This window comes from Tauraco erythrolophus, chromosome Z (genome assembly GCF_009769465.1).
Source record: "Tauraco erythrolophus isolate bTauEry1 chromosome Z, bTauEry1.pri, whole genome shotgun sequence".
Lineage (NCBI taxonomy): Eukaryota > Metazoa > Chordata > Aves > Musophagiformes > Musophagidae > Tauraco > Tauraco erythrolophus.
This window is the reverse complement of record NC_141496.1, coordinates 57,671,288-57,695,002: the sequence shown is the minus strand read 5'-3', so window position 1 is coordinate 57,695,002 and position 23,715 is coordinate 57,671,288. Positions and strand designations below refer to the sequence as shown.

Sequence of the window (23,715 nt, the reverse complement as noted above, 5' to 3'; positions counted from 1 at the left end):
TCCCGACATCTGTTCCCACTTCCCGCCCCTCGGACGCCGGCGAGGGCCTGCACCGCTCTCTGCTGGCAGGAGGCGGCTCTTCCCCGCTCCGCCGGGTACGGAGCCAGGAAGATGCCGAGTCCTTCAGATCGCGGGCTGCGAGTGTGCCACAGTATATCCACAGCAGCTTTGCACACTGATTTCCCGTACGTTAGAATGTGATTAACCTTGTTTCATGCCCAGGAATAAAGGGACAGTGTAATGACTTACCTCGTTGCTCACACATGAGAAAAAAAAAGCTACTTCAGTTTAAAAATTCCTGCAGCTGATGCAGGACGTTAAAAAAGGTTTTATCTTTTCCAAGTTATGCCTTCACAAATGGCAGGATGACAAAGTTTTTGTATTTTGCATCACTACCCCTATCGACTTCCACATTACCTCTTACATTTGATGAAAATCTGCTCCCATCTGATCTTTGTCCAATTCTGCCACACCTATCACAGGTTCACCAACACAGAGATGAGTCTCAGAATTACTTAAGAATAAAGTTCTAAGACTTCCCTTTTCTAAAGGAAAAGCCACATTAATTATGGCTTCCATATTCTGCATTTCCCATACTATACCCCTATACTGCCAAATACTTCCCAGCTGACTGTAAACAGGCATTGAGAAATTAAAAGTTTTGATCTGCCTTCCTTGCTCACCACGGTTGTCCACACCTGGCAGATAAGCCATCAGGCAGACCAGAGCACACAGCACTACAGATGCATCCCAAGCATGACGGTGCAAGACACTCAAGGACCTGACCTATATCCACTCCGTACTGTACCCGCATGGGATTATCTTCTGCCTCTTTCCTACTCCATACACTAACGTGGTGGAAAGAGACAGAGGTACTGACTGAAAAACAACAGCAGAATTCAGTTTCAGATGTGCACAAGAACATAGGAGATACATGCAGATACTTTCAGAACAAAGTTTATTTGAAATTTAAAAATTAAGTGTAACTCACGTCCAAATTAATGAAACAGTTAAACCAATCTCTGATGAAAAATTATTTGACTTTAACCCCAGCTGACTCCCATTGCAATCTCTGCATGCTTGCACCAAGCGGTACAGGAATACACATTTCCCAGTTAGAAAGCATTGACTGTTACTTTTAACTAACCTGTAAGTACTGGCACTGTTTGTTTCAATGTCCTTACAAACTTTGCAGGCATTTTTTTATTGTGGATGGCTAGCTAAGACTAAATGTAATCATTATTCTAAAATAGTTACTATTATATCACATTTTTTAAATACTCGGTAGCATCAAGAACATATTCTGAATACCTGCAGATGTGGAACTCATTCCTCTGTGAAATGCCATATTATTTAGCATTTCTCCGAGTCCATTTACTAACTGAATGAAAACATCACATCTCAAAATTAAATTTCCAGATAGACCTGACCAATCATCTCCAGGCAGTTTCACTATTTTCAAGTACATGTAAGCAACCTAATACAGCAGCAGAGTACCAAGAACTTTGTTGAATCCAAATGTATTTTCCCATTGGCTTGTGCCAAAGGCAGGCTTCAAAGAAAACGAAGGAAAATCTCAAGTATGCCAATTTTGCACTGCCAGGAAAAGAACAGAGCACCCTGTGATCCAGTGAGGGAGAGGTGCCTGTTGGACTCGGTCCCTCGCTGTTTCTATTTGGCATCTGACTGTTCATTCTCTCTCCATGTCTCAGTTCCTGGCCTAGGACAGCGATGCTCCTTTGCCCTCCAACCTTGTGCTGTCTTCTTCTTTAGCCTCTACAGTCAAGGAAGGTCTCGGGGTGGGAATGGGAAGAGGAATCTTTTAACCTACAGAAGCACATTTCTTAGCCCAAGAGGACGTGGTGTCAGTGGATGCCTCAGTGCATACTACGATGAAAGCAAGAAGGGGGAAACAAGAAGCTGGACGAACCTGACTGTCACTGAGGCTTTCAGAAGCAACATCCACCAAATGCCGTTTCATCAAGACAGACACTGGCCGGGGCTTCCTCTTGATCTCAGTGCATTCTGATCAATTACTGCTTTCCATACCTCTAAAGCACTCATGATGCATACTGCTTTTAGGTAACCGCATTTGCACTGACAGATTCTTCCTAAGATAATTTCAGAATTATCCAGTAACAACCATTAGTGTAGCTAGTTTGCAGATTGTTGCTCTAATAATCCTATGGCCACTCTATTCCAGTTTTTACTTTTATTAAACTGTAGTAAATCATTGACATGTATCTGAGACTCATTGAGGAGTCTACCTTTTGATTGTATTTGAATAATCATTTAATAAGATTTACTCTACCACCTGGTGTAAAAGGATTCTTTTGGGACAAGATACAACTCTCTTGCCCTTCTCTCCTTTACTTTTGAAACTGCCACAGAATATGGACAAAATTAGCACTCTAGTTATTTTACAAGGCTTCTCCCTCATAACTTCCTGATGTAAATGGTGGATGAGCCTACTAGGAGAGGAGCGCTGCTGGATCTTTTTCTCACTAATAAGGAGGGTCTGGCTGAAACGCTGAAGGTCGAGGGCAGCCTTGGTTGTAGTGACCATGAAATGGTGGAGTTCAGGATCTCATGCGGCAGGAAGAGAACACGTAGCAGAACTAGAACCCTGGACTTCAGTAGGGCCAACTTTGATCTTTTCAAACAACTGCTAGGAGAAATCCCATGGGACAGAGTACTAGAAGGTAAAGGGGCCCAAGACAGTTGGTTAGCCTTCAAGGACCTCTTCTTCCGAGCTCAAGACCGATGCATCCCAACAGGTAGGAAGTCAAGAAAGGGTACCAAGAAACCTGCATGGTTAAATGGGGAACTGTTGGGCAAACTCAAGTGGAAAAAGACAATGTACAGATCATGGAAGGAGGGGCAGGCCACTTGGGAGGAATATAGGTCTGCTGTCAGAGGATGTAAGGAGGCAACCAGGAAAGCTAAGACCTCCTTGGAATTAAACCTTGCAAGAAAGGTCAAGGACAACAAAAAGGGCTTCTTCAAATACACTGCAGATCAAACTAACACTGGAGGCAATGTAGGCCCACTGGGGAATGAGGAGGGTGCCCTGGTGACAGAGGATAAGAAGAAGGCAGAGTTACTGAATGCCTTCTTTGCCTCAGTCTATACTGCTGGAGGCTACCCTGATGAATCCTGGAACCCTGAGGCTCCTGAGGAAATCAGGATAGAGAAGGAGTCTACCCTGGTTGATAAGGACTTGGTTAGGGACCAGTTAAGCAACCTGGCCATCCATAAATCCATGGGTCCTGATGGAATGCACCCGTGGGTGCTGAAGGAGCTGGCGGATGTCATTGCCAGGCCACTCGCCATCATCTTTGCTAAATCATGAGGAACGAGAGAGGTATCTGAGGACTGGAGGAAAGCAAATGTCACTCCAGTCTTCAAAAAGGGCAAGAAGGAAGACCCAGGTAACTATAGACTGGTCAGCCTCACCTCCATCCCGGGAAAGATAATGGAACAACTTATCCTTGGTGCTGTCTCTAGGCATATCAAGGATAAGAGGGTCATTAGAGGCAGTCAGAATGGCTTCACTAAGGGGAAGTTGTGCTTGACAAACCTGATAGCCTTTAATGAGGACATCACCTAGTGGGTGGATGATGGTAGAGCAGTGCATGTGGTCTATCTTGACTTCAGTAAAGCATTTGACACAGTCTCCCACGGCATCCTCACAGCTAAACTGAGAAAGTGTGGTCTGGAGGATCGGATAGTGAGGTGGATTGTAAACTGGCTGAAGGATAGAAGCCAGAGAGTAGTGGTCAACGGGACAGAGTCCAGTTGAAGGCCTGTATCCAGTGGAGTCCCTCAAGGGTCAGTACTGGGACCAGTATTGTTCAACATATTCATCAATGACTTGGATAAGGGAATAGAGTGCATGGTCAGCAAGTTTGCTGATGACACTAAACTGGGAGGAGTGGCTGACACACCAGAAGGCTGTGCTGCCATTCAGAGAGACCTGGACAGGCTGGAGAGTTGGGCGGGGAGAAATTTAATGAAATACAACAAGGACAAGTGTAGTCTTGCATCTGGGTAAGAACAAGCCCATGTACCAGTACAAGTTGGGGACTGAACTGTTGGGGAGCAGCACAGGGGAAAGGGACCTGGGGGTCCTGGTGGACAGCAGGATGACCACAAGCCAGCAATGTGCCCTTGTGGCCAAGAAGGCCAGTGGCATCCTGGGCTGTATTAGAAGGGGTGTGGTTAGTAGGTCGAGAGAGGTTCTCCTCCCCCTCTACTCTGCCCTGGTGAGGCCGCATCTGGAATATTGTGTCCACTTCTGGGCCCCTCAGTTCAAGAAGGACAGGGAACTGCTTGAGAGAGTCCAGCGCAGGGCCACAATGATGATGAAGGGAGTGGACCATCTCCCTTATGAGGAAAGGCTGAGGGAGCTGGGTCTCTTTAGCTTGGAGAAGAGGAGACTGAGGGGGGACCTCATTAATGTTTATAAATATGTAAAGGGTGACTGTCATGAGGATGGAGCCAGGCTCTTCTCACTGGCATCCAATGATAGGACAAGGGGAAATGGATATAAGCTGGAACATAGGAGGTTCTGCTCAAACATGAGGAAGAACTTCTTCCCAGTAAGGCTAACAGAACACTGGAACAGGCTGCCCAGAGAGGTTGTGGAGTCTCCTTCTCTGGAGATGTTCAAAGCCCGCCTGGACGCATTCTTGTGTGATCTGATCTAGGTGGTCCTGCTGCGGCAGGGGGATTGGACTAGATGATCCTTTGAGGTCCCTTCCAATCCCTAACATTCTGTGATTCTGTGAATATGTCTGAGTAATTACAATACTCGTATTTCTTAACAGTTATTGGAGCAGGTGTGACAATTGACATAGATGAACATTCCTTCCTTGTTTTGACAGCTGCAGAGTGAAAACGACAGCACAAAAGCAATTATCTATTAAATACGTATGTATCCCATACTCTTTAGCATAGTGTGTACCACTTTCTGAGAAGCAGTTCCCCTCTTCATACAACATGCAAGATTAGCTGATGACAATTCCAGGATGTATGAAATATGGCCTTCTTGGTTGGTTCTGTTTAATTAGCTCTGTAATTGAAATGAAACTAACTGAAGTCCACCGAGCATTTAGTTTGTGTCTGTTTGTTTCAGTATCATCTCTACAGTTAAAGCAGCACCCTGAACAATCTCACACACAAATAAACTACACCTTCAAACATTGCAAATCTACCACACAGAATTTGAGTACAACATGTTTTTGTTCTCACGCTGGCACAAAATACACAGGTGTAGTGCCAAAGTCTAAATTTCCATGGACAAAATAATAGCACTCAGAAGGCTAGCATGAAAGCTAAACTTGGAAACAGAAATTCAATACAGTAGTTGGATAATGTTTCCAGAAAAATCTTTATTCAATAGCACTAATGCACTATGATTTAAAAGGGAGAGGCTGAAAGGGATGGCAGGTTCTTCTTGATGCAAACTGTTCTCATTAATGCTAGTGAAGGTTATGCACCTAGGTTGAGAGATAAAAATCCAACTCATTTGAAACAATTGTGTGTAACCTTATACTGAAGAAGGAAGCACTCTCTCTGAAGAAAACACAAGCAAACTTCTTTCCTTCAATCACACCATCTCGATTAGTCTAAACCAGATAACATGCCTAGAATAATGTAATTTCCAAATAGCACTTCAATCAGCTACTCTCACCTGTTCACCCTTCCTCAGATACTTAATCCACTTAAAAAGTCATGTCCTTGACCTAACCAGTCTCCTTGGGAGTTCACATTTGATCCCTTTTTCTGTCCTCCAGTATTTCATGCCATGAAGCCACTCACCAACCTGTCAAACAGCCACTCTCATTTTCTGTCATTTCATCCAAAGCCATCACATTCATTTTGATTCCCTCTGACCCCACAGAGCCTTAGCATCAGGTCAGGACAGGAAAAGGACCAGGAGGTCAATGAATGCCTGTTATTCACGTTAGAGGTTTGTCTGTGAGGACAACAGGGAGAGAGGGTAGCAATTTCTCTGCTCCTTTCATGTTGCAGACACCTAACAGACATCACTGTTCATTTGTTCCTTGCTTAAAACCACAAACAAGGCCATTCTTTAGAGTACAATTCATGCCATCATACTTCTGCTTAGCTTCCCTTCATTATCCAGCATTCCCTCAGTTCAGTCATGCATTCCTCCAGTTATTAACCACAAGGTAAATTCACTCATTTCACTTCCAGTCTCTACAATTGTGGTAGCCGCTCTGATTTAACTCCTCTAGATACAGCCTGTGGTTTTGCATACTTATTGCACTAAAAATATGGCCACTCTTAGTAAAATATCTGTGGATTAATTCTACCTTTAAGATACCTACTCTTCTACTTTGTCAGAACTTGTATTCTCTCTTATCAGTTGTGAACTGTATCTCTTTCAAAAGTTCTCACTCGCATAAGAAAGATTTGTCAGGACTCTCCTGCTAAGTCCCTCCTATTTTCCCAATCCATGACAGTGAGATTTCCTCATTTACATTCCCTCCTTACTCCTAAACTCTCTTGGTTTTGTGTCTTGTGCTTCATACACTCTCATCTCCAGTTCCAGTACCAACTCCACCGTCATGGTCTCATCTTTGCAAACGTTCAGCAACTCAGTTCATCAGCTGCCCACTTCTCTTAACTCTTGATCTCTTCTAAGACATCTATGTGTGATCAGTCTGTAATTATTTTCCCTAATTATAAGATTTCTCTTCTCTCTGACTTCCATTACCACTGGTATATTGAAGACACAACTCCCAGACCTGGATCAGCGACCACGTAAGTGCCCACAGTGACACAAAGAAGGGGAGAGATCCTGGCCCTTGGTTTACATCAGAGCTGTACTTGGACACTTCACCTCCCGCCTAGCCAAGCATCCCATTTCACCATCTGAGGTCAAGATCTCTTCTGAATGTTTAACAGATGAACTGAGGAACACTTTCTGACTACATGTATATATACACACACACATATTTATGCCGTTTGTATATATACTATATATACCTACACAAACAAGTATACACATATATATGCACTCATGTTCTATACATGTGCGTGTACACACACTTATTGATATAAATGTACATATATATGTATGTATGTATAAGTATTTGAAAGTTTGGATTCACTCAAATATTCCACTAGAAACATTTTCAATCAGATGAATTCTGGCAAACGCAAGGCAAGTGTTTGACAGATCTCTACTTGAAGCTCTACAAGACGTTTTGCCTGGCATGAGCATTTAAATAACAAGAGCTTCAACTTCACTGAGCACTTAAGGGGTTTGGGGAGCTTTCATTTTGGCAGAAATTATAACAAAAATCAATTCAACAGTGATGTGAGCTGGAACGATATATATAAAACCTTTGGTGAAACAAACCCCCTAGTTTTCAGCCAGATATATTTTACTATCAACAAAATTAAGATTATTGTAATTGAATTCCTACAGCCCTCATGTGAAGTTTATTTTACTTGCTATCTTCCTTGGCTGCATAGTTTAGTGGCTGCTCATTAAGATCAGCAAGTTAGTCTACAGATTACTTCTCAACTCCCTAACTACTTACTATCCAGTAAATACGAGCATTTCTTTATTTTTCTAAAGGTCTTTGGTGGTGGCGTTTTTTTTTTTTTCCCTCTCCCTGGATAGCTAAACATAAAATTCAAGCTCTCTATTCTAACCCCTGTCTGATCTATAAAATTCAGTTTACTGCCCTTCTAGCTGCTTTGTCAGGTACCTTTTATACCTCTCCAGTGATTTTTTTCATATGCATCTTCCTATATTTAAGCTTCTCATCATAAACTTCGAGACTGCCTTACCTCTGCCTCATTCATTTCTATGTCAGCCTTACGTATCTGTTGGTTTCATTTTACATTGGGAGGGACGGCAAATAACCCTGCTTCAGCATTTATGACATCTCTGACTTTCTTGCATGGAGTGTTTAGTTCTACAATCCAAGACCTGTTTAAACTTTTCTCAAGCCACTTACGCTCCCTTCAGGTTCAGGAAACATGATCACAAAGCTAAAATCTTCTTTACTTTCTGACCTCATCTGGATAGTCCCTTATTTCATTAAGTTTAGAAATGACTTGCTAAATATTTCCAGTGCTTACTCTCAGATAAGGGTCTATCAACCAAATAAACCAAAGCAAACAAACAAATCCGTCTTAAAAAAAAAAGTCTTGTTTGTTTTGTCGTCACAGTTTAGAATCCTGACACAAAGACATTTCATCCTTATGAGGAAACACCTGGCACCCCTGTAGGTGCTACAGAAACAAAGACCTTACCCTCCTTGTCTGTAATGCATACTAGACAAACAATATTCATGTAAAAATTAGATTCAACTAATAACATGCACTTGTAATCTCTTTAAAAATTCATATGGTAGAAAGATTCAATGTCTTTTTCTCTAGTCACTTTCCTAAAATTATAGCTTCAAGTAGGTAAAGTAATACAAAATTCAGTGTATTAAAGTAATACAAAATTCAGTGTATTAAAGTAATACAAAAGTCAGTGTGGAAATTAGAGATGGCTGTTCAGTTTAAAGGCACTAACGTCACTTGGTTACATCAGTGGGGTTTTTATTTCATTACAAACTCTTCACATAACAGACACTACCCTTCCTGAAACTCAAAGTTTACTTTGATTGCTTCCTACCACGATGGAAAGTGTTTACCAATACACTGCAACATAGCTATTATCATAATCTGCCTCCCAGCTGAGAAGTGATAATGTGGTTTTCTAGCCTAAAATGAAGTAATCAGGCTGAAACAGTTCTTCACAAAAAGTAGAAACAGTAATTGCATGAGAGCGCCTGTGCAGAAGTACTCACCTCCTATTTCCTCTGCACTGGCACCAAAATAGTTCCCCAAAACAGCTGTGCTGACAAACATAATCATCTCAAAAAAACCCACGACATAAAGAGAAGCAGGAGTTTGAACAGTGGCAGCATCCTGCACTGCCTCCAGTCAATGTCTCAGACCTGACAGTGACAGAGAAACAATTCCAAAACGAAGCAGCATCTTGATGAATTTAATCATAGCAAAGACAAGCTTCTGTGGAAACCCTGCCTTGCCTTGCTTGGTTGGCAGGATAATGGTTGATTACTCCATTATCAACTGAACTAGCACTGAACTGCAAAAGCACTTAAGAGCCCCTTTCCAACTGTGCACTGTGGTTAAGATTTTCCCCTTATTATCGAAATTCCTGTATACTGTGTAACCAAAACACAAGGGTTTAGTATGTGCGTACAAGGGGACGGCGAATAAATCTTCTCATAGAATCATAGAATGGTTAGGGTTGGAAGGGACCTTAAAAGATCATCTAGTTCCAACCCCCCTGCCATGGGCAGGGAAACCCTCCACTACACCAGGTTGCCCAAAGCCTCGTCCAACCTGGCCTGGAACACTGCCAGGGATGGGGCAGCCACAACTTCTCTGGGCAACCTGTTCCACTGCCTCACCACTCTCAGAGTGAAAAATTTCTTTCTTATATCCAACCTAAATCTGCCCTCTTTCAGTTTAAAGTCATTGCCCCTTGTCTTATCACTACACACCCTTGTAAAAAGTCCCTCTCCAGCTTTCCTGTAGGCCCCCTTTAGGTACTGGAAAGCTGCTATAAGATCACTCCAAAGCCTTCTCTTCTCCAGGCTGAACAGCCCCATCTCTCTCAGCCTGTCTGCATAGCGGAGGTGCTCCAGCCCTCGGATCATCTTCGTGGCCCTTCTCTGGACCCGCTTCAGCAGCTCCGTGTCCTTCTTGTGTTGGGGACTCCAGAGCTGAATGCAGTATTCCAGGTGGGATCTCACGAGAGCAGAGTAGAGGGGCAGAATCACTTCCCTTGACCTGCTGGCCATGCTCCTTTTGATACAGCCCAGGATACGGTTGGCTGCCAGTGCACATCGCCGGCTCATGTTGAGCTTCTCATCCACCAGCACTCCCAAGTCCTTTTCCTCAGGGCTGCTCTCAATCCATTCTCTGCCCAGCCTGTACTTGTGCATGGGATTACCCCGACACATGTGCAGGACCTTGCACTTGGCCTTGTTGAACTTCATGAAGTTCTCACAGGCCCACCTCTCCAGCCTGTCAAGGTCCCTCTGGATGGCATCCCTTCCCTCCAGCGTGTCCGCAACACCATGCAACTTGGTGTCATCTGCAAACTTGCTGAGGGTGCACTCGATCCCACTGTCCATGTCTCCAACAAAGATGTTATATAGCACTGGTCCCAGTACCGACCCCTGAGGAACACCACTCGTCACTGGCCTCCACATGGACATTGAACCGTTGACCACAACTCTTTGAGGTCAACCATCCAGCCAATTCCTTATCCACCGAGTGGTCCATCCATCAAAACCACGTCTTTCCAGTTTAGAGATGAGGATGTCGTGTGGGACAGTATCAAATGCTTTGGATAAGTCCAGGTAGACAACTCATCTTTTTAATAGAGGAAGATTCACAGAAGCTGAGCATCACCACCTGCAACTATGTCAAGTCAACAGTTCACACTCAGAGGACAGGCAGAAAAGTTGGAAAGACAGAAGACACCGCGACAAGAGCTACGTGTAATCTTTCTGGCACACCAGAATCCAGGAGGTTAATGTTGCTTCAACAGACTAATCCTAGGCCTCAAGCTCAGATTACTCCTGCCAAGCAAGATAATAATACCGTATTCCGTATAGCTGTGTGCAGTGGTGCTGGCCCAATGTACCAGGTGAATTGCTCTTCATTTCAGCCAACCGGGAAGAAAAAAAAGTTTGGAAAAATGAAAAGATCTGAACACCTGCACTGGAGCCAGAGCTCCCTTAATTACAGCAAACAAAATGGGATGTGTAAAGACAGTTCCTAAGCAATGATGGAGGGAAAGATACAAAGTCCTTGCAACTAAGTTAAATTAGAAGTTTTGAAACTTCAGCCATGGACCTTCAAAACAGGTACTTACACGCACTTGTTAAGACCACCTTTTCTGTAGCACTCAATTGTCACACGCCTGTTCCCATCATCCAATTACAATCGCAGAGCTGGGTCAAAACCCGTCATTCTGTGCACTTCACCTTCGTTATATGCTTGTAAGAGGTATTGTTCAACTGTCCCGTAAAATATCCAATTAAAAGCCTTAGTCAAAAAGATCTATTAAAGGCTGCCTGAAAAAATGTGTCCCGTGCTGACACTCATCACATTGTACTGTGATCATCTGCAGATGGAAATGGTAACAGAATTCAAAAAAAACCCCCAAAACCTCAGCATACATGCTACTGAAGGGAATTTTCAAGAAAGTTTGTAACAGACATAATGCTCACCACATTATGTCTGTTACAATTCAGTTAAGTTCAAAAGACAGAAAAACTACATTTCATACAAAATAGATGAGTCCTGGCAGACCTAATCCATAATATCCGTTTTAACTAATAAGATAAAAATTAATAACTGAGCACTATTAGAGGGCTATGGAAGCCAGGACTGAATAAACACAATGCATAATCCTATTATACCTGATGCCTGCTTTAGACAAACAAACTCCATTATAATGCTGGCTTGAAATCAAAGACAAACAGCAAACAACTTCCCACATCCCTAAACATAAAAAACGTCTGTCAGAAAAAACTGCCTTTGTGCCTGCTTTCTCACAAGCCAAGCCTCCCGAATCTATATTCCAATAATCAGTTCCTGCTTTAATGGAATTCTCAGATTCTATTTTTAGCCTGGCAGAATGGAAACGATGCCTAGTTTGGAAGCAAAGGTACAAAAGGCAAGGTTATCTTGGGCATAAATCTTTTATAAAGAGCAGGCTCTACTGTCCACATCAATAGAATCTTCTTCAACTTCAGGCCTTCCTACCTGCTAGGATTCCAGCTGAAGGAATCATTAGGCTACATTTTTACAGTAATAGCTTTTACTGGCATGAAAAAGAAACTATAATACAGCTGCATGTAGGATAGGAAAAACAAATGGTTTCAAGGGGAGGAGAGGAAGAGACGGGGCTCCCATGGTTTACTGTAACAATATGCACTGGTTCCCAAATACAGAACAGACTCATCAACAAAATAACTTGGGAAAAATCAATCTGTGCATGAGTAACTGAATTCTGACATACCCTACAAAGTGGCTATAGCACTGAATAAATTCCTTGAAATACACAGAATTTAAGTGTTTCTTATCTGCACTAGCCTCGCGCAGAGGGACCAGAAAGGCATTACTCTCTTTCATTGAAAAAGATGTGTCTTGAGAGCATGGGATACCTGATGCTTCGGGGTCAAATTTCCCTGTCTATAAGGGAAGGGGTGGGGAAGCTGAAGGAGCAGAGCTTCCCAAACCAAGGAACAAACAAGTTTAATTTAAAAACAGAGAAGATTTGAAGAGAGGAGGGAGAAAAAAAAAGGGGTAGACTCTGCCAGAAAGGGACATAACAATATTATTGAATTATAAAACCATAAAAACTTTAGAAAGTAAATGAGACACTTCACAGTAGCTTCTCATTAACAGGGACACCAAACAAAAGTAGCCTACAAACCAACTATGGAATCACCTTTCACGGTACAGTTCTGTCTTCAGACTTCCTTGATAGTTTCCCTTAAAAGATCATTTCCCAAAATAAATATCTGTGCGATGTCAATAAAACTCACATTTAATTTAATTCAGAGCACACAAATGGTTATTGTGACTCAGGATGAAACAGCCCATTAATGCTGTTTCGAGCAGTTATCCAGAACTAGCTGCACTAGAGTCTGACATAAATGTAAAAACAACGATCATATTTAGTGTACTTTTTTTATAACCAAAAGCTATTCACATAAACAGGCCACAGCAAGTTAGGTTGGCTGATTATGGAGCAGATCATCTAGGTGGGAAAGGATAAGTCATCTGTCCCTGAAAATGTAATAGTGACTTTTGGAATATTACCACCCAGTATAAACTATGTCAGGTATAAAGAATAGCTTTCTCAAACTAATGGTTCTGTTTGTCATAACTTGCAGCTTAATGCTCTTAAGGACAAAAAATTAGCAATGCAAACATTCACCAAGTCTGACTAACGAAGAAGTATTGCAGTAAGAATATCTATTTTCAGAGAACATGACACTTCCTAAAGCAAAGATGTTAATTTTTCATCTGCTAGTGATCATGCTGAGAGACTAGTGCTAATACAACTACATATTGCTTTCCTATGAATATTCTAGTACGCCTTCGTATTTTATAAACTTCTGGTTGTGTACCCAACAGAGGTGATATCTGCATTTGGCACAGAGAGTCCACAGTAAGAACTAAGTTCGGTTTAGTCACCTTAATTTTGCTGTACAGAAAGCACACCTTGTCACACAGATGCATCATCACAATGGTCCATTCCCAAGCTCAACGAAGTCTTTAGAACCTCCAAATGACGTACACACATGCAAATCAGAAAGGAATAGCTGAGGATAAGTGTATACCACAGTAGTTACAAGAAGATGCATTAAGAATCTTGTTGCATTAGGTTTCTGTTTTGTTCTTGATGGAGACATTCCAGAACCATCTCCCCTTAAGATGGGAAGAGTGAGCAGATCTGGTAGGTGGAGTAACTGCACCGATGCCCTTCTACTCAAACACATCCATCTTGCATTGACAGCCCTGCAGAAAATAAAGCAGGATTATGCCTGCTTAGTTGTTGGCCAGCACAAAGAGATGGTGCAGGAAGTGATGCTGGCAACTCCGTAAATATGCCCTTCTCTCTGAGTTAGTACAGTTAGAACAACCACATCTGTGGACACTTGCATAGCTGCTTTGAGGAGGAAATAGCAACACGGTCTTCTAAAAGCAAGCAGTCATGAAGAAAGCCCACCACACTCTATTCTCAAAAATATAGCTGTACTCTTCACCTCTGCAAGTCAACCATACCCTCATCAAATCTTTCTAAACATTTTCAACAAAAAGAGCTCTGGCAAGGAATATGCAGTCAAAGAGCTTCCAATATAGCTGGATCGTCTATGGAAGGAAAATCAGAGATTAATGGATCCTAGAACACACCAGTCCAGGGACTGGATAGTTTCAAAAAAAACATGTATCAATATACTTGGGGTCACATACGAAAAATGTAAGATCTTTGTGCAGAGATTTTCTCAGCAAACCCGAGTTATTTACTGCTAAAAGAATGGAGGTACAAGATCATATCATCATGACAAATGAAAAGATCCCAATTGGTTTTACTTTTGTAAATCTTGTGACAACTAATACATGAATCTTAAGACAACATTGAATTAATGCAACAGAAACTAATAGTAAGCACGCAGACAAGTATCAGCATTTCTATGCACACATTCTACTAAAAAAAACCTCTCAAAATTAAGTTAATCTATTTTCATCATGTGCAAGGAAAATATGGAAAGGGAATTAAATGTATTCAAATCTCATTGCTTAAGCTTATTAAACTTCATTGGCATTCTAATGTGAAATATGCCTATCATATCAAGACGCTGCCCCACGTGATGTTTTCAGAGAACAGCAATATTTCAGCTGATATCCCTCCTGATAGCTCTGCAGGGAACACATCAAGATCGCACAGCCGCCTGGGAAGCAAACAGATGTGACACCACACAAATCAGCTCTTTCACTACAGTGGTATGACTATCCACATTAGTGATCCTTGTCCAACTTCTGAAGATTCAAGTACAAATAAAAAAGGACTCCCAAACATGCACACGCACAAAGAAATCTTTTGAAATGCTTGAATACTTTTCTATCCATGAATAATACTGAATTATGTACATCCCAATGGAATACAAACCAAGCTCATAAACGATTACATTTGGAACACATACAAGGGTTTCCATCAGAGATATTTGCTGTAGGGTGTAACCTACTGGCACGAACAGGTACATCGTCAGTAAGTGGTGACAGGTCACGTTAAAGGTTAATAAGTTAGTCATAAATATTGGTACCAAGGTGAAGACCTATAAAGAGAAATGTATTCTTAATATTAAGGTGTAAAAATGTGAATCTGAAAAACATTGAGTTACACATCCTGTAAAGACTACAGAATAAATTATTCAGGTAAAACAAAAGCTGAATCTGAACATGTATTAATAAAGAAAAACATAGCAAAATGATGTGAAATGAACGGATGGACTAGATGATCCTTTTAGATCCCTTCCAATCCCTAACATTCTGTGATTCTGTAACCAGAAAGCACTTTAACTGATTTATGTTCTCCCATACAATAGTTACTTTGTTAGACCTCTGAGTCTAAAGTTTAAACATCTACAAAGAAACGTAAAAACATTGCTTCCAAGAGTGTGTCTGTATGGCCTGTGCAGATTCATTTGGGAGAAGCTGCCAGGAACTTTTCACCCAGGAGCAGGATGACACACAAAGTCTTGGCTCCGCATTTTCGCACAGTGTTCTGAAGAAGACAACCCTCCTTGGTTAACTTCAGGAGCGTTTAGAGTTCCGCAGAGAAATGTCCATACAGAGACTGGTTTTAAATCTTTGTCCTTCTATTACACGGCTTTACAGAAAGAAATACAACCAACTACCAAAGGGAGAAAAATGCAGTTATTAAACCTCCACCTGGTTAGAGCGCAAAGTAGCCTGCCCAGCTCCTTCTGTACAAACGGAAAAGCTCCCTGGATTCGCCCCATGAAAATGTGAAAGCTGAGATCTGTCTTTTCTGAGAGTGAATGCAAGGGAGCAGCTCAGCTTGTCACTGTGGCAAATGCAGTTAGGTAAAACAGTCTGAGCAAGAGACAGAAAAGGAAGTACCCGTATTAGATCACGGCTGTAAGAAGGCTATGTTTATTCCTTTGAAGAGTCTAAATTTAGACTGCAGTAAGCATGTCCCTCAGTATTAAAAACTGTGTAAAGGGAATAAATGTGAATAGTGAAAAACAAAGTAAACCATTTTTTCCATTTTCTCCCATTCCCTTCTGTCTCCATTTTCATAAAGCAAAGGCAAAAATTTACATATGACCCATGACACTAATGCTCAGCAGGAGTCAAACGGAGATGTTATTGTACTCATCTCCATATAAATGAAAGGCTGCTGATTCTAGTATGGTTTGAAAGAACACAGAAAAAATATTTAAAAGCAGAAGTATAACAGATACTTGTTAAAACAAAGATCAGGCATCTTTCGTGACAGTAAGCATTGAAGGAATTTAGAGATGGGAACAAAGAGAAAGCCATAATACCTGGGGATCTTTATTTCTTATGAGCCTTCAGAATTTTTATTTTTAACATTTCTACACATCGTAGCAATGCTGAAGCCTTCACACAGTGCATTCTCAAATAACACTGCCCATCTGTGTCTTCATATTTGCAAACGTACAAGTTACCAAAGCCCATCATTTCTGAACCATCGTCAGCCAGAAGCATAGACAAAGGATGTATTAGTACATCTCCACCTTGAAACCTGTATGAACTCCAGATTCAAAAAGGACACAGCAACTCACAGTTCCCAATCTAGAAACAAAAGAATGCAAGGCACTCTATTTGCACAGACATATCGGTCTTAAGCAGCTCCACCTAAACTTCTTTTAAAGTACATCCTATATCCTTTAAGATAATTGAATGCGAAACAGCTCATGTGCTTCCAAAATAGTAATTTTTAAGCAGGTTGATCAAGGCTATGGAACATGTATAACTGAACAGGAAACAGTATGTTGATTCACTCACTATCTTCCTTGTACCTAGACTTGAATCTTTTTAAGGTATTATTGTGAGAGCAGTTTTCAGGGCGGGGAAGTACCTGTTTTGCCATTATATTTTGACTTGAGTTTGGCAGTGTTTTCATACAAGTTAGAGAACACGGGACAGAATGGAGCTCAGGAAACAATTGAAAAACCAGTGCCCCACAATTTTCAACCCAGTTCAATATCTGCCTATTAGTAGTTACATTTAGATGATGTTTCTTGCTTTGATGATGACGGTACTCAAGGCAGGGTCAGATGTCTTACTGGAGAAGTACTGTATCTGCTGTTTCTCTTCTATCTTCAAAGTCTACTATTCTGTTAAAGGTGGTACTAGATTGGACGGACATGATTATTCTTTTACAAATCAACGTGTTTTCTCTTACTCTCTTAAAATTGCTCACATTTCCAGAAAACTACTGGAATGTATACATAAAGCTGCTAACTGACCTATAATTTCTCAGGTCTTCCATCTTCCCCTCTTTATACTACATGTACGCCTGCTCGTTTTCCACTCTTTCCAGTTTCCATATGCTTCTGTCCAGTTTTGAAGATCAAGAGTTTATGATTTATCACAGTTGATCCCTTACTATCCTTCCTAGGGAAAACAAGGACGCAATTCCTCTAAGGAACTGTCAACCTTCTTGAATTCTTTTTTCCTTTAAATAAGTTTTAATATCTCCGTATTTTTACTCTGCGTATGCAAACTTTAGGTCCTATATCAGCTCATGTTCAGGAACTTAAATAAAACCTAGGTGGCTTTTGAAAACACTTTCAGAATATTTTTTATCATTTTTGTTTCAAATAGTGCACTTTAAGTTGATTTTCCTCTGTTGCCAGCAATCTAATTCCATTAGATGTTAAGTCTTCAGCAGGATGCTGTTGGACTAGATGACCTCCTGAAGTTCTCTTTCAGCTTGAATTATCCTATGGTACTATCAACAAGGAGTCTATTTCATCACAGTCAAGCATGCCAATAAACAGTCATTTTAAAAATGAGAAACTTCCTGCTTTCATTCTAGCATCTTTTACTCCTCCACTTAAATCCTGTGCAACACACATCAGAAACATGCTACAAAATGGGGGGTCTCTTGTAACACATCTGGCTTAAAATCAAAACACAAACTTGATCCCAATACACTGATGGGGAAGCAAAAACTAATGCCCTACTCCTTCAACAGTTATGTAGTTTTTTGCAATAGAGAATAGTTCATGACTGTAGAAATAAAATAGTACAGTGCCAGCACACCAAAGATTTAAAACAATTATTAAACAATTTAGTGGGCAGTAATGAAATAACACGGGAAGAATTTTTCTGCACAACATTTCTGAACAGTCTGACATCATACTTAAAAAAATTAAATGGTAGGAAGTTTTCATACACAACTCTTCTACTAAATTGCCCAAATTAAGAACTTCAGTTTGGCTCCTCACAGACACCTTCTCTTTTTGATGAAACACAGTTATACAAGCTTTGGAAATACTATACATGTACTATGGCTAAAATCACACTGGTTTTCTGGTAAATAGAAGGCAACAGCAGTGTAGCACTGTTTCCATGAAGGCTCTAAGACTGGACTTAAGGAAAAAAAAAAAAAGAAAAAAATTTCTACAAAACTTAAATACAGAAGCAAAACGCACTTACAGTGTTGGCAAGTTCTAAGTAGCTTCCTCCAACAGAGTTGTTAAAATTTGAGGCCTGAGCTAGAAGTCTTTGTAGAGCAGCCCGTTGAGTTACATTGCTTCCACCATACTCCAACACCTTTTGTAGTGTAAAATGACTCTGGAGGTCCGGACTTTGAAGGTCTCTTGCCCCTGAATCATACTCCCAGCTTTCTCTGGCTCCTGATAAGGCACCTAAAATGCAGAAATGGAAAAACGTGTATAAAGAACACATAGAATAACAGAATATCTCAAGTTGGAAGGGACCTATGAGTATCGAGTCCAACTCTCTGCTCCTTGCAGGACTACCTAAAACTAAACCATAAGACTAAGAGCATCGTCCAGACATTCCTTGATCTCTGACAGGCTTGCTGCTGTGACCACTTCCCTGGGAAGCCTGTTCCAGTGACAGACCACCCTCTCAGTGAAGAACCTTTCCCTACTGTCCAATCTGAACTTCCCCTGATGCAGCTTCATTCCTTTTCCCCGTGGCCTGTTGCTGGTCACCAGAGAGAGGAGATCAGCAGCTCCCTCTCCACCGTCCCCCACTCCAGTCTTGAGGAAGCTGCAGACAGCGATGAGGTCAACCTTCAGCCTTCTCTTGTCCAGGCTGAACAAGCCAAGTGAGCTCAGCTGCTCCTCGAAAGTCTTGCCCTTGAGACCTTTCACCATCTGCAAGCGACGGTGAAGGCCAAGTGCAAGGTCCTGCACGTGGGTTGGGGCAATCCCAAGCACAAGTACAGGCTGTGCAGAGAATGGATTGAGAGCAGCCCTGAGGAAAAGGACTTGGGAGTGCTGGTGGATGAGAAGCTCAACATGAACCGGCAATGTGCGCTGGCAGCCCAGAAAGCCAACCGTATCCTGGGCTGCATAAAAAGAAGCATGGCCAGCAGGTCAAGGGAGGAGATTCTGCCCCTCTACTCTGCTCTTGTGAGGCCCCACCTGGAATACTGCATTCAGCTCTGGAGTCCCCAACACAAGAAGGACACGGAGCTGCTGAAGCGGGTCCAGAGAAGGGCCACGAAGATGATCCGAGGGCTGGAACACCTCTGCTATGAAGACAGGCTGAGAGAGTTGGGGCTGTTCAGCCTGGAGAAGAGAAGGCTCTGAGGTGATCTTACTGCAGCCTTCCAGTACTTAAAGGGGGCCTACAGAACCTACAGAAAAGCTGGGGAGGGACTTTTTACAAGGGCATGTAGTGATAAGACAAGGGGCAATGGCTTTAAAGTGAAAGAGGGCAGATTTAGATTAGATCTAAGGAAGAAATTTTTCACTCTGAGGGTGGTGAGGCAGTGGAACAGGTTGCCCAGAGAAGTTGTAGATGCCCCATCCTTGGAAGCGTTCCAGGCCAGGTTGGATTAGGCTTTGGGCAACCTGGTGTAGTGGAGGGTTTCCCTGCCCATGGCAGGGGGATTGGAACTAGATGATCTTTGAGGTCCCCTCCAACCCTAACCATTCTATGATTCTATGATCTTGGTTGCCTCCTCTCCACACACTCCCGCAGTTTGATGTCCTCTTTATATTGAGGTGCCCAAAACTGGACGCAGTACTCAAGGTGGGGCTGCACCAGTGCAGTGCAGAGTGGGACGATCACCTCCCTTGAGTGACTGCCTATGCTGTGCTTGATGCACCCCAGGACTCGGTTGGCCCTTTTGGCTGCCAGGGCACACTGCTGACACATAAATAAGCCAGCTTGTTTTTCCAGAAAGAAAAAAATCAAACAGCTCCACCACCATTACTCTCCATCTTGCACATGTTGACAATATCAGGGAAAAAAAAAAAAAAATTTCACTGCATAGATCATTTACTAAATTACAAGATTCAGAAGGAGAAATAAAAGCATTTGCATACATTATTCGGTATAGAGTAAAAGCAGTGTCATTTACAACAGCTAAGGATCACTGAATGTCAATTACTATGTCAGATGCAGGGTTGCTCCTTCTCCATGTACAATTCTTCCAGTTCCCTACGGCCAGAGATGGGCTTAAACCTTAAAACAAATTTAACAAAATTTTCTTATTTTATCAGCAACTATGTCATCTCTTGGTGCTTCTGCTTCCCATACAACTGTCCTAATCCTTTTAAAATCTTGCTGGTTTAGGTTCGACAACTTCTTATGGCAAAACATTCCACGGTAGACACTAGATTATTCAATAACCGAGGCCAGCACTGTAAAATCTCATGTGTAGCATAATGAAGATTAAAAACAACTAAATGACTTGTGCAAGCACACATTCTGAGTTGATGGAAAAGTCAGAATAGAATCCAGAGCTACAGATTAGAGCAAAACTCTAAATCCACCATGCAATCATCAAACCATAAGTAATTGTCTGTAATCCCATCCTATTAGTTTGAAATCTTTTCCTTTTTATGAGCTAGTTCTCTCTCTCAAATATTCATTAGCATTCTAAGTGAGCGTTTGCTAATCAGTGGCTATTATTTATTCAGTACAATGCCAGGGAGAAACAATAAACTATAATGAACTATTAGCAGAATGCTTCCCCCTTGCTGAGAAAGATGACGCTGCAAAGGTGCAAACAGGAAACCAGTCAGAAGGGAGGCAAGACAGCATCTCATCTGTAGCTTTAGGTCAACATCCCAGCACCCTGCAAAGCAGTTATGCACAACTAAGCGACTCAGGAAAGCCAGGGGTGTTTTCCCTGCCTTACTGTAATGAGGATACGCTAGTCTTTAAACATGTAAGTAGAAAATAACACAAAACAAAAAGAATTAATTTAGTACTAATAGTTACTATGATTCCTTACCACAGGCACAGGTGAAAATTAAAGATTAATTCAGTTACTTTTCCACCAAGAGCATACACCACCGTACTTAACCTAGCTACATGCTGCAAGCTCTCCAATAGAGCTGAACTAAGATGCTGCTACCAGCACCATCTTACGCTGTGAGTAGCGTTACGACTGACTCGTGGGTATGCACAGCGTTAGGTACTTCTGCCCTCTCCTGGCTACAGTACACCGTACAGCAAAAAAAAAGACATCAACCCACAGAGATGAAGCATCAGCAGAGTCTCAGGAGCCTGAGGGAGGCAGGGGATCAGTTCTGACAGCTCCCAGGCTTGACGAGTCATGGCAGACAACTCTATCCACACAGGCACAGCCACAGAATTAAAAGGGCCGGTTATATTATACAGATGCTCCTCTTTCTACAGAGCTAAATATGGCACATATTTCAACGGAGTACGTGCACTAAATTTCTATTACTCAGAGGACATTGTTTTGCAAAAGAGCTTTCACATTCATTCAATTAACAACAGTAGCTTTGTTGAACACCCAAGTGGCCTTCACAGATTGCACCATCTGCTATCAGATTGGAGGCACTTAGAACACTCAGCTGGCTGAGAAGTCACCTGTCAGTCACAGATGGATCCAGGAAAGATTGGGGGTTTTACAACTGTATTGTGACTGTATTTTTAACCCAAGTTTTCTTAAAAGTACCACTCTGTACTCCTAATTTAAAACATACATACTAAAAACGCAAAGAGAGATGACTGTTGCAAAGGAAGGCATTTCCAGTATTTTATTTTGGGCTTGGCCCTAACCTCTAAATTTGTCCAGTGCTTTCCCAACAGATTCCAAAACTCTGGCTGTTAAGACACTGTCCTCCTTTCAAGTCTCAGCTCTGCAGGGAAACTCCAGAGTTGTCAAAACTGAGACTTCAGTTGTAACTGAAAATTCGTTCAGGAAGTAACGTACCACTCTTGTATGTCGCTGTAATTAACACACAACTCTTGTCCTTACAGTAGTAATCAGAAAGAAGGGATCATTAGGTACGATGGCACATGAAAAGCTGGTAGCAGACCTGATAACTAGGAATCTATAGTTCCTAAAACCTGTGTTTAAGAACTAGTCTTTACAGAACTACGCACATCTGATAGTAGTTTTTCCTGTTGCTCTGCACTTAACGATCACATGAAACATGAAATTTCTGTATTAAATGAAACAAAACTATTATCATGAAAATTCCCTGGTAACAAGCATGACGGAAAACTGATGTTATTACAACAACTAAGCAGAAGAAGATAAATAATTAGTTGCACAATATTTGTATCAGCCAAGTAATGTAAGAGCATATAATTGTTTTCAAATTACATAAGTAACATTTCAATTCCAGAGTAAGACAGTTAATCATTTTTGGATTGAACAGACACATCAGATTTCTCTAAAAGTGCAGTATAAAAGCTTCTGATACAACACATGCTTCTATACAAGTATTCCTTTAACTGCCTTCCTGGTACCACTAGCACTTGACCTATAATTAATTCTGGGTGAAATTCATATTACAGCAAACATTCAGTACCTAACAGGAACTTTTTATTTCTAGCCTTTTGCAGAGTAGATGAGTAGTGCATCTGAGTATATGTGGATCCATTAGTATCAGCCAGGTCAATCACAGCAAGGCAACCTAAATCTTGTCTGAAACATTTAACTAAACATTTTGTCTTTTGCAGGTTTTCCTGTTCATTTAGTTAGCCTCAGCTCTTACTTATATCCTTACAATTTACAGTTATTTAAACTTTGAGATATGATATCACATTTAAGAAAAAAAAAGGACAGCTTAGTTTGGTGACACATACATATACAAGATCCCATAATCACAGATAAACTTTCAGTTGGTCTGCATCAAAGCTGTTTAAAGTAACTTTAATCAATTCCATTGACAAATACTACTATGATAGGACACCTGGCCCACCTGCATCAAGACTTCTTGCTAGCTTAACCTTCCTTTATCACCTGCAAAGCTCTCAGTAACAGCACAGAGGTCTGTGTTCTGGTACTGGTATCATCCCATCATGCTGATATGGAAGAAAATGGCATTTCATCTTCTCTGCTACCAATTAACCTTCTGCCTAGAAGGCTTGTAATCTCCAACAGAGAAGCAAGTGCCTACCATAACTACAAGTCTACATACAGCCAGGCTTTTGGGTTTGGTAAAGGTTAACTTTACCAGGCTATGCTGGCGGACCAGGCATTATGTCATTTCATCTTTGCTCACAGAGTAGGAAAGATAACCTATCAAGATGGTAGAGCACTGAAGACGTATTAGTTGCTGAAAGGATCTGGGATATCAGGAAAAGTGAAGTACTGTAAGATAAGCCCCACATCAGCTTCTCAAATGAGTCTGGCTTATGAATGGCAAACATGGAGACAGTTGACAATGTAAGACACTATGAGCACAACCAGACTCTGGGTCTCATTGCTACACCACACTCAACGAGGAGCGTCTTAATAGCACAAATCGAAAGTCTGATCACTGTTTTCCAGGAGTAATCAGTGACATTTAGTGACTTAAATTTCCTCAAGGAACTCTGACATTTAACAGGATATCATTTACATACACACCAGGCATAGCTTGCAGCTTCTGGGAGAAA

The 23,715-nt window shown here is 41.5% G+C and overlaps 1 protein-coding gene across 1 annotated transcript in view; it reads right to left on the bottom strand.

The window, feature by feature from the left end:
- The window catches only part of MCC (MCC regulator of Wnt signaling pathway), a 216,120-nt gene that overhangs the window by 157,375 nt on the left and 35,030 nt on the right, over positions 1-23,715 (bottom strand). The window contains exon 3 of the mRNA XM_086629428.1: positions 18,307-18,518. Coding sequence (XP_086485554.1) covers positions 18,307-18,518 — 212 coding nt within the window. The remainder of the gene's footprint in view (positions 1-18,306; positions 18,519-23,715) is intronic.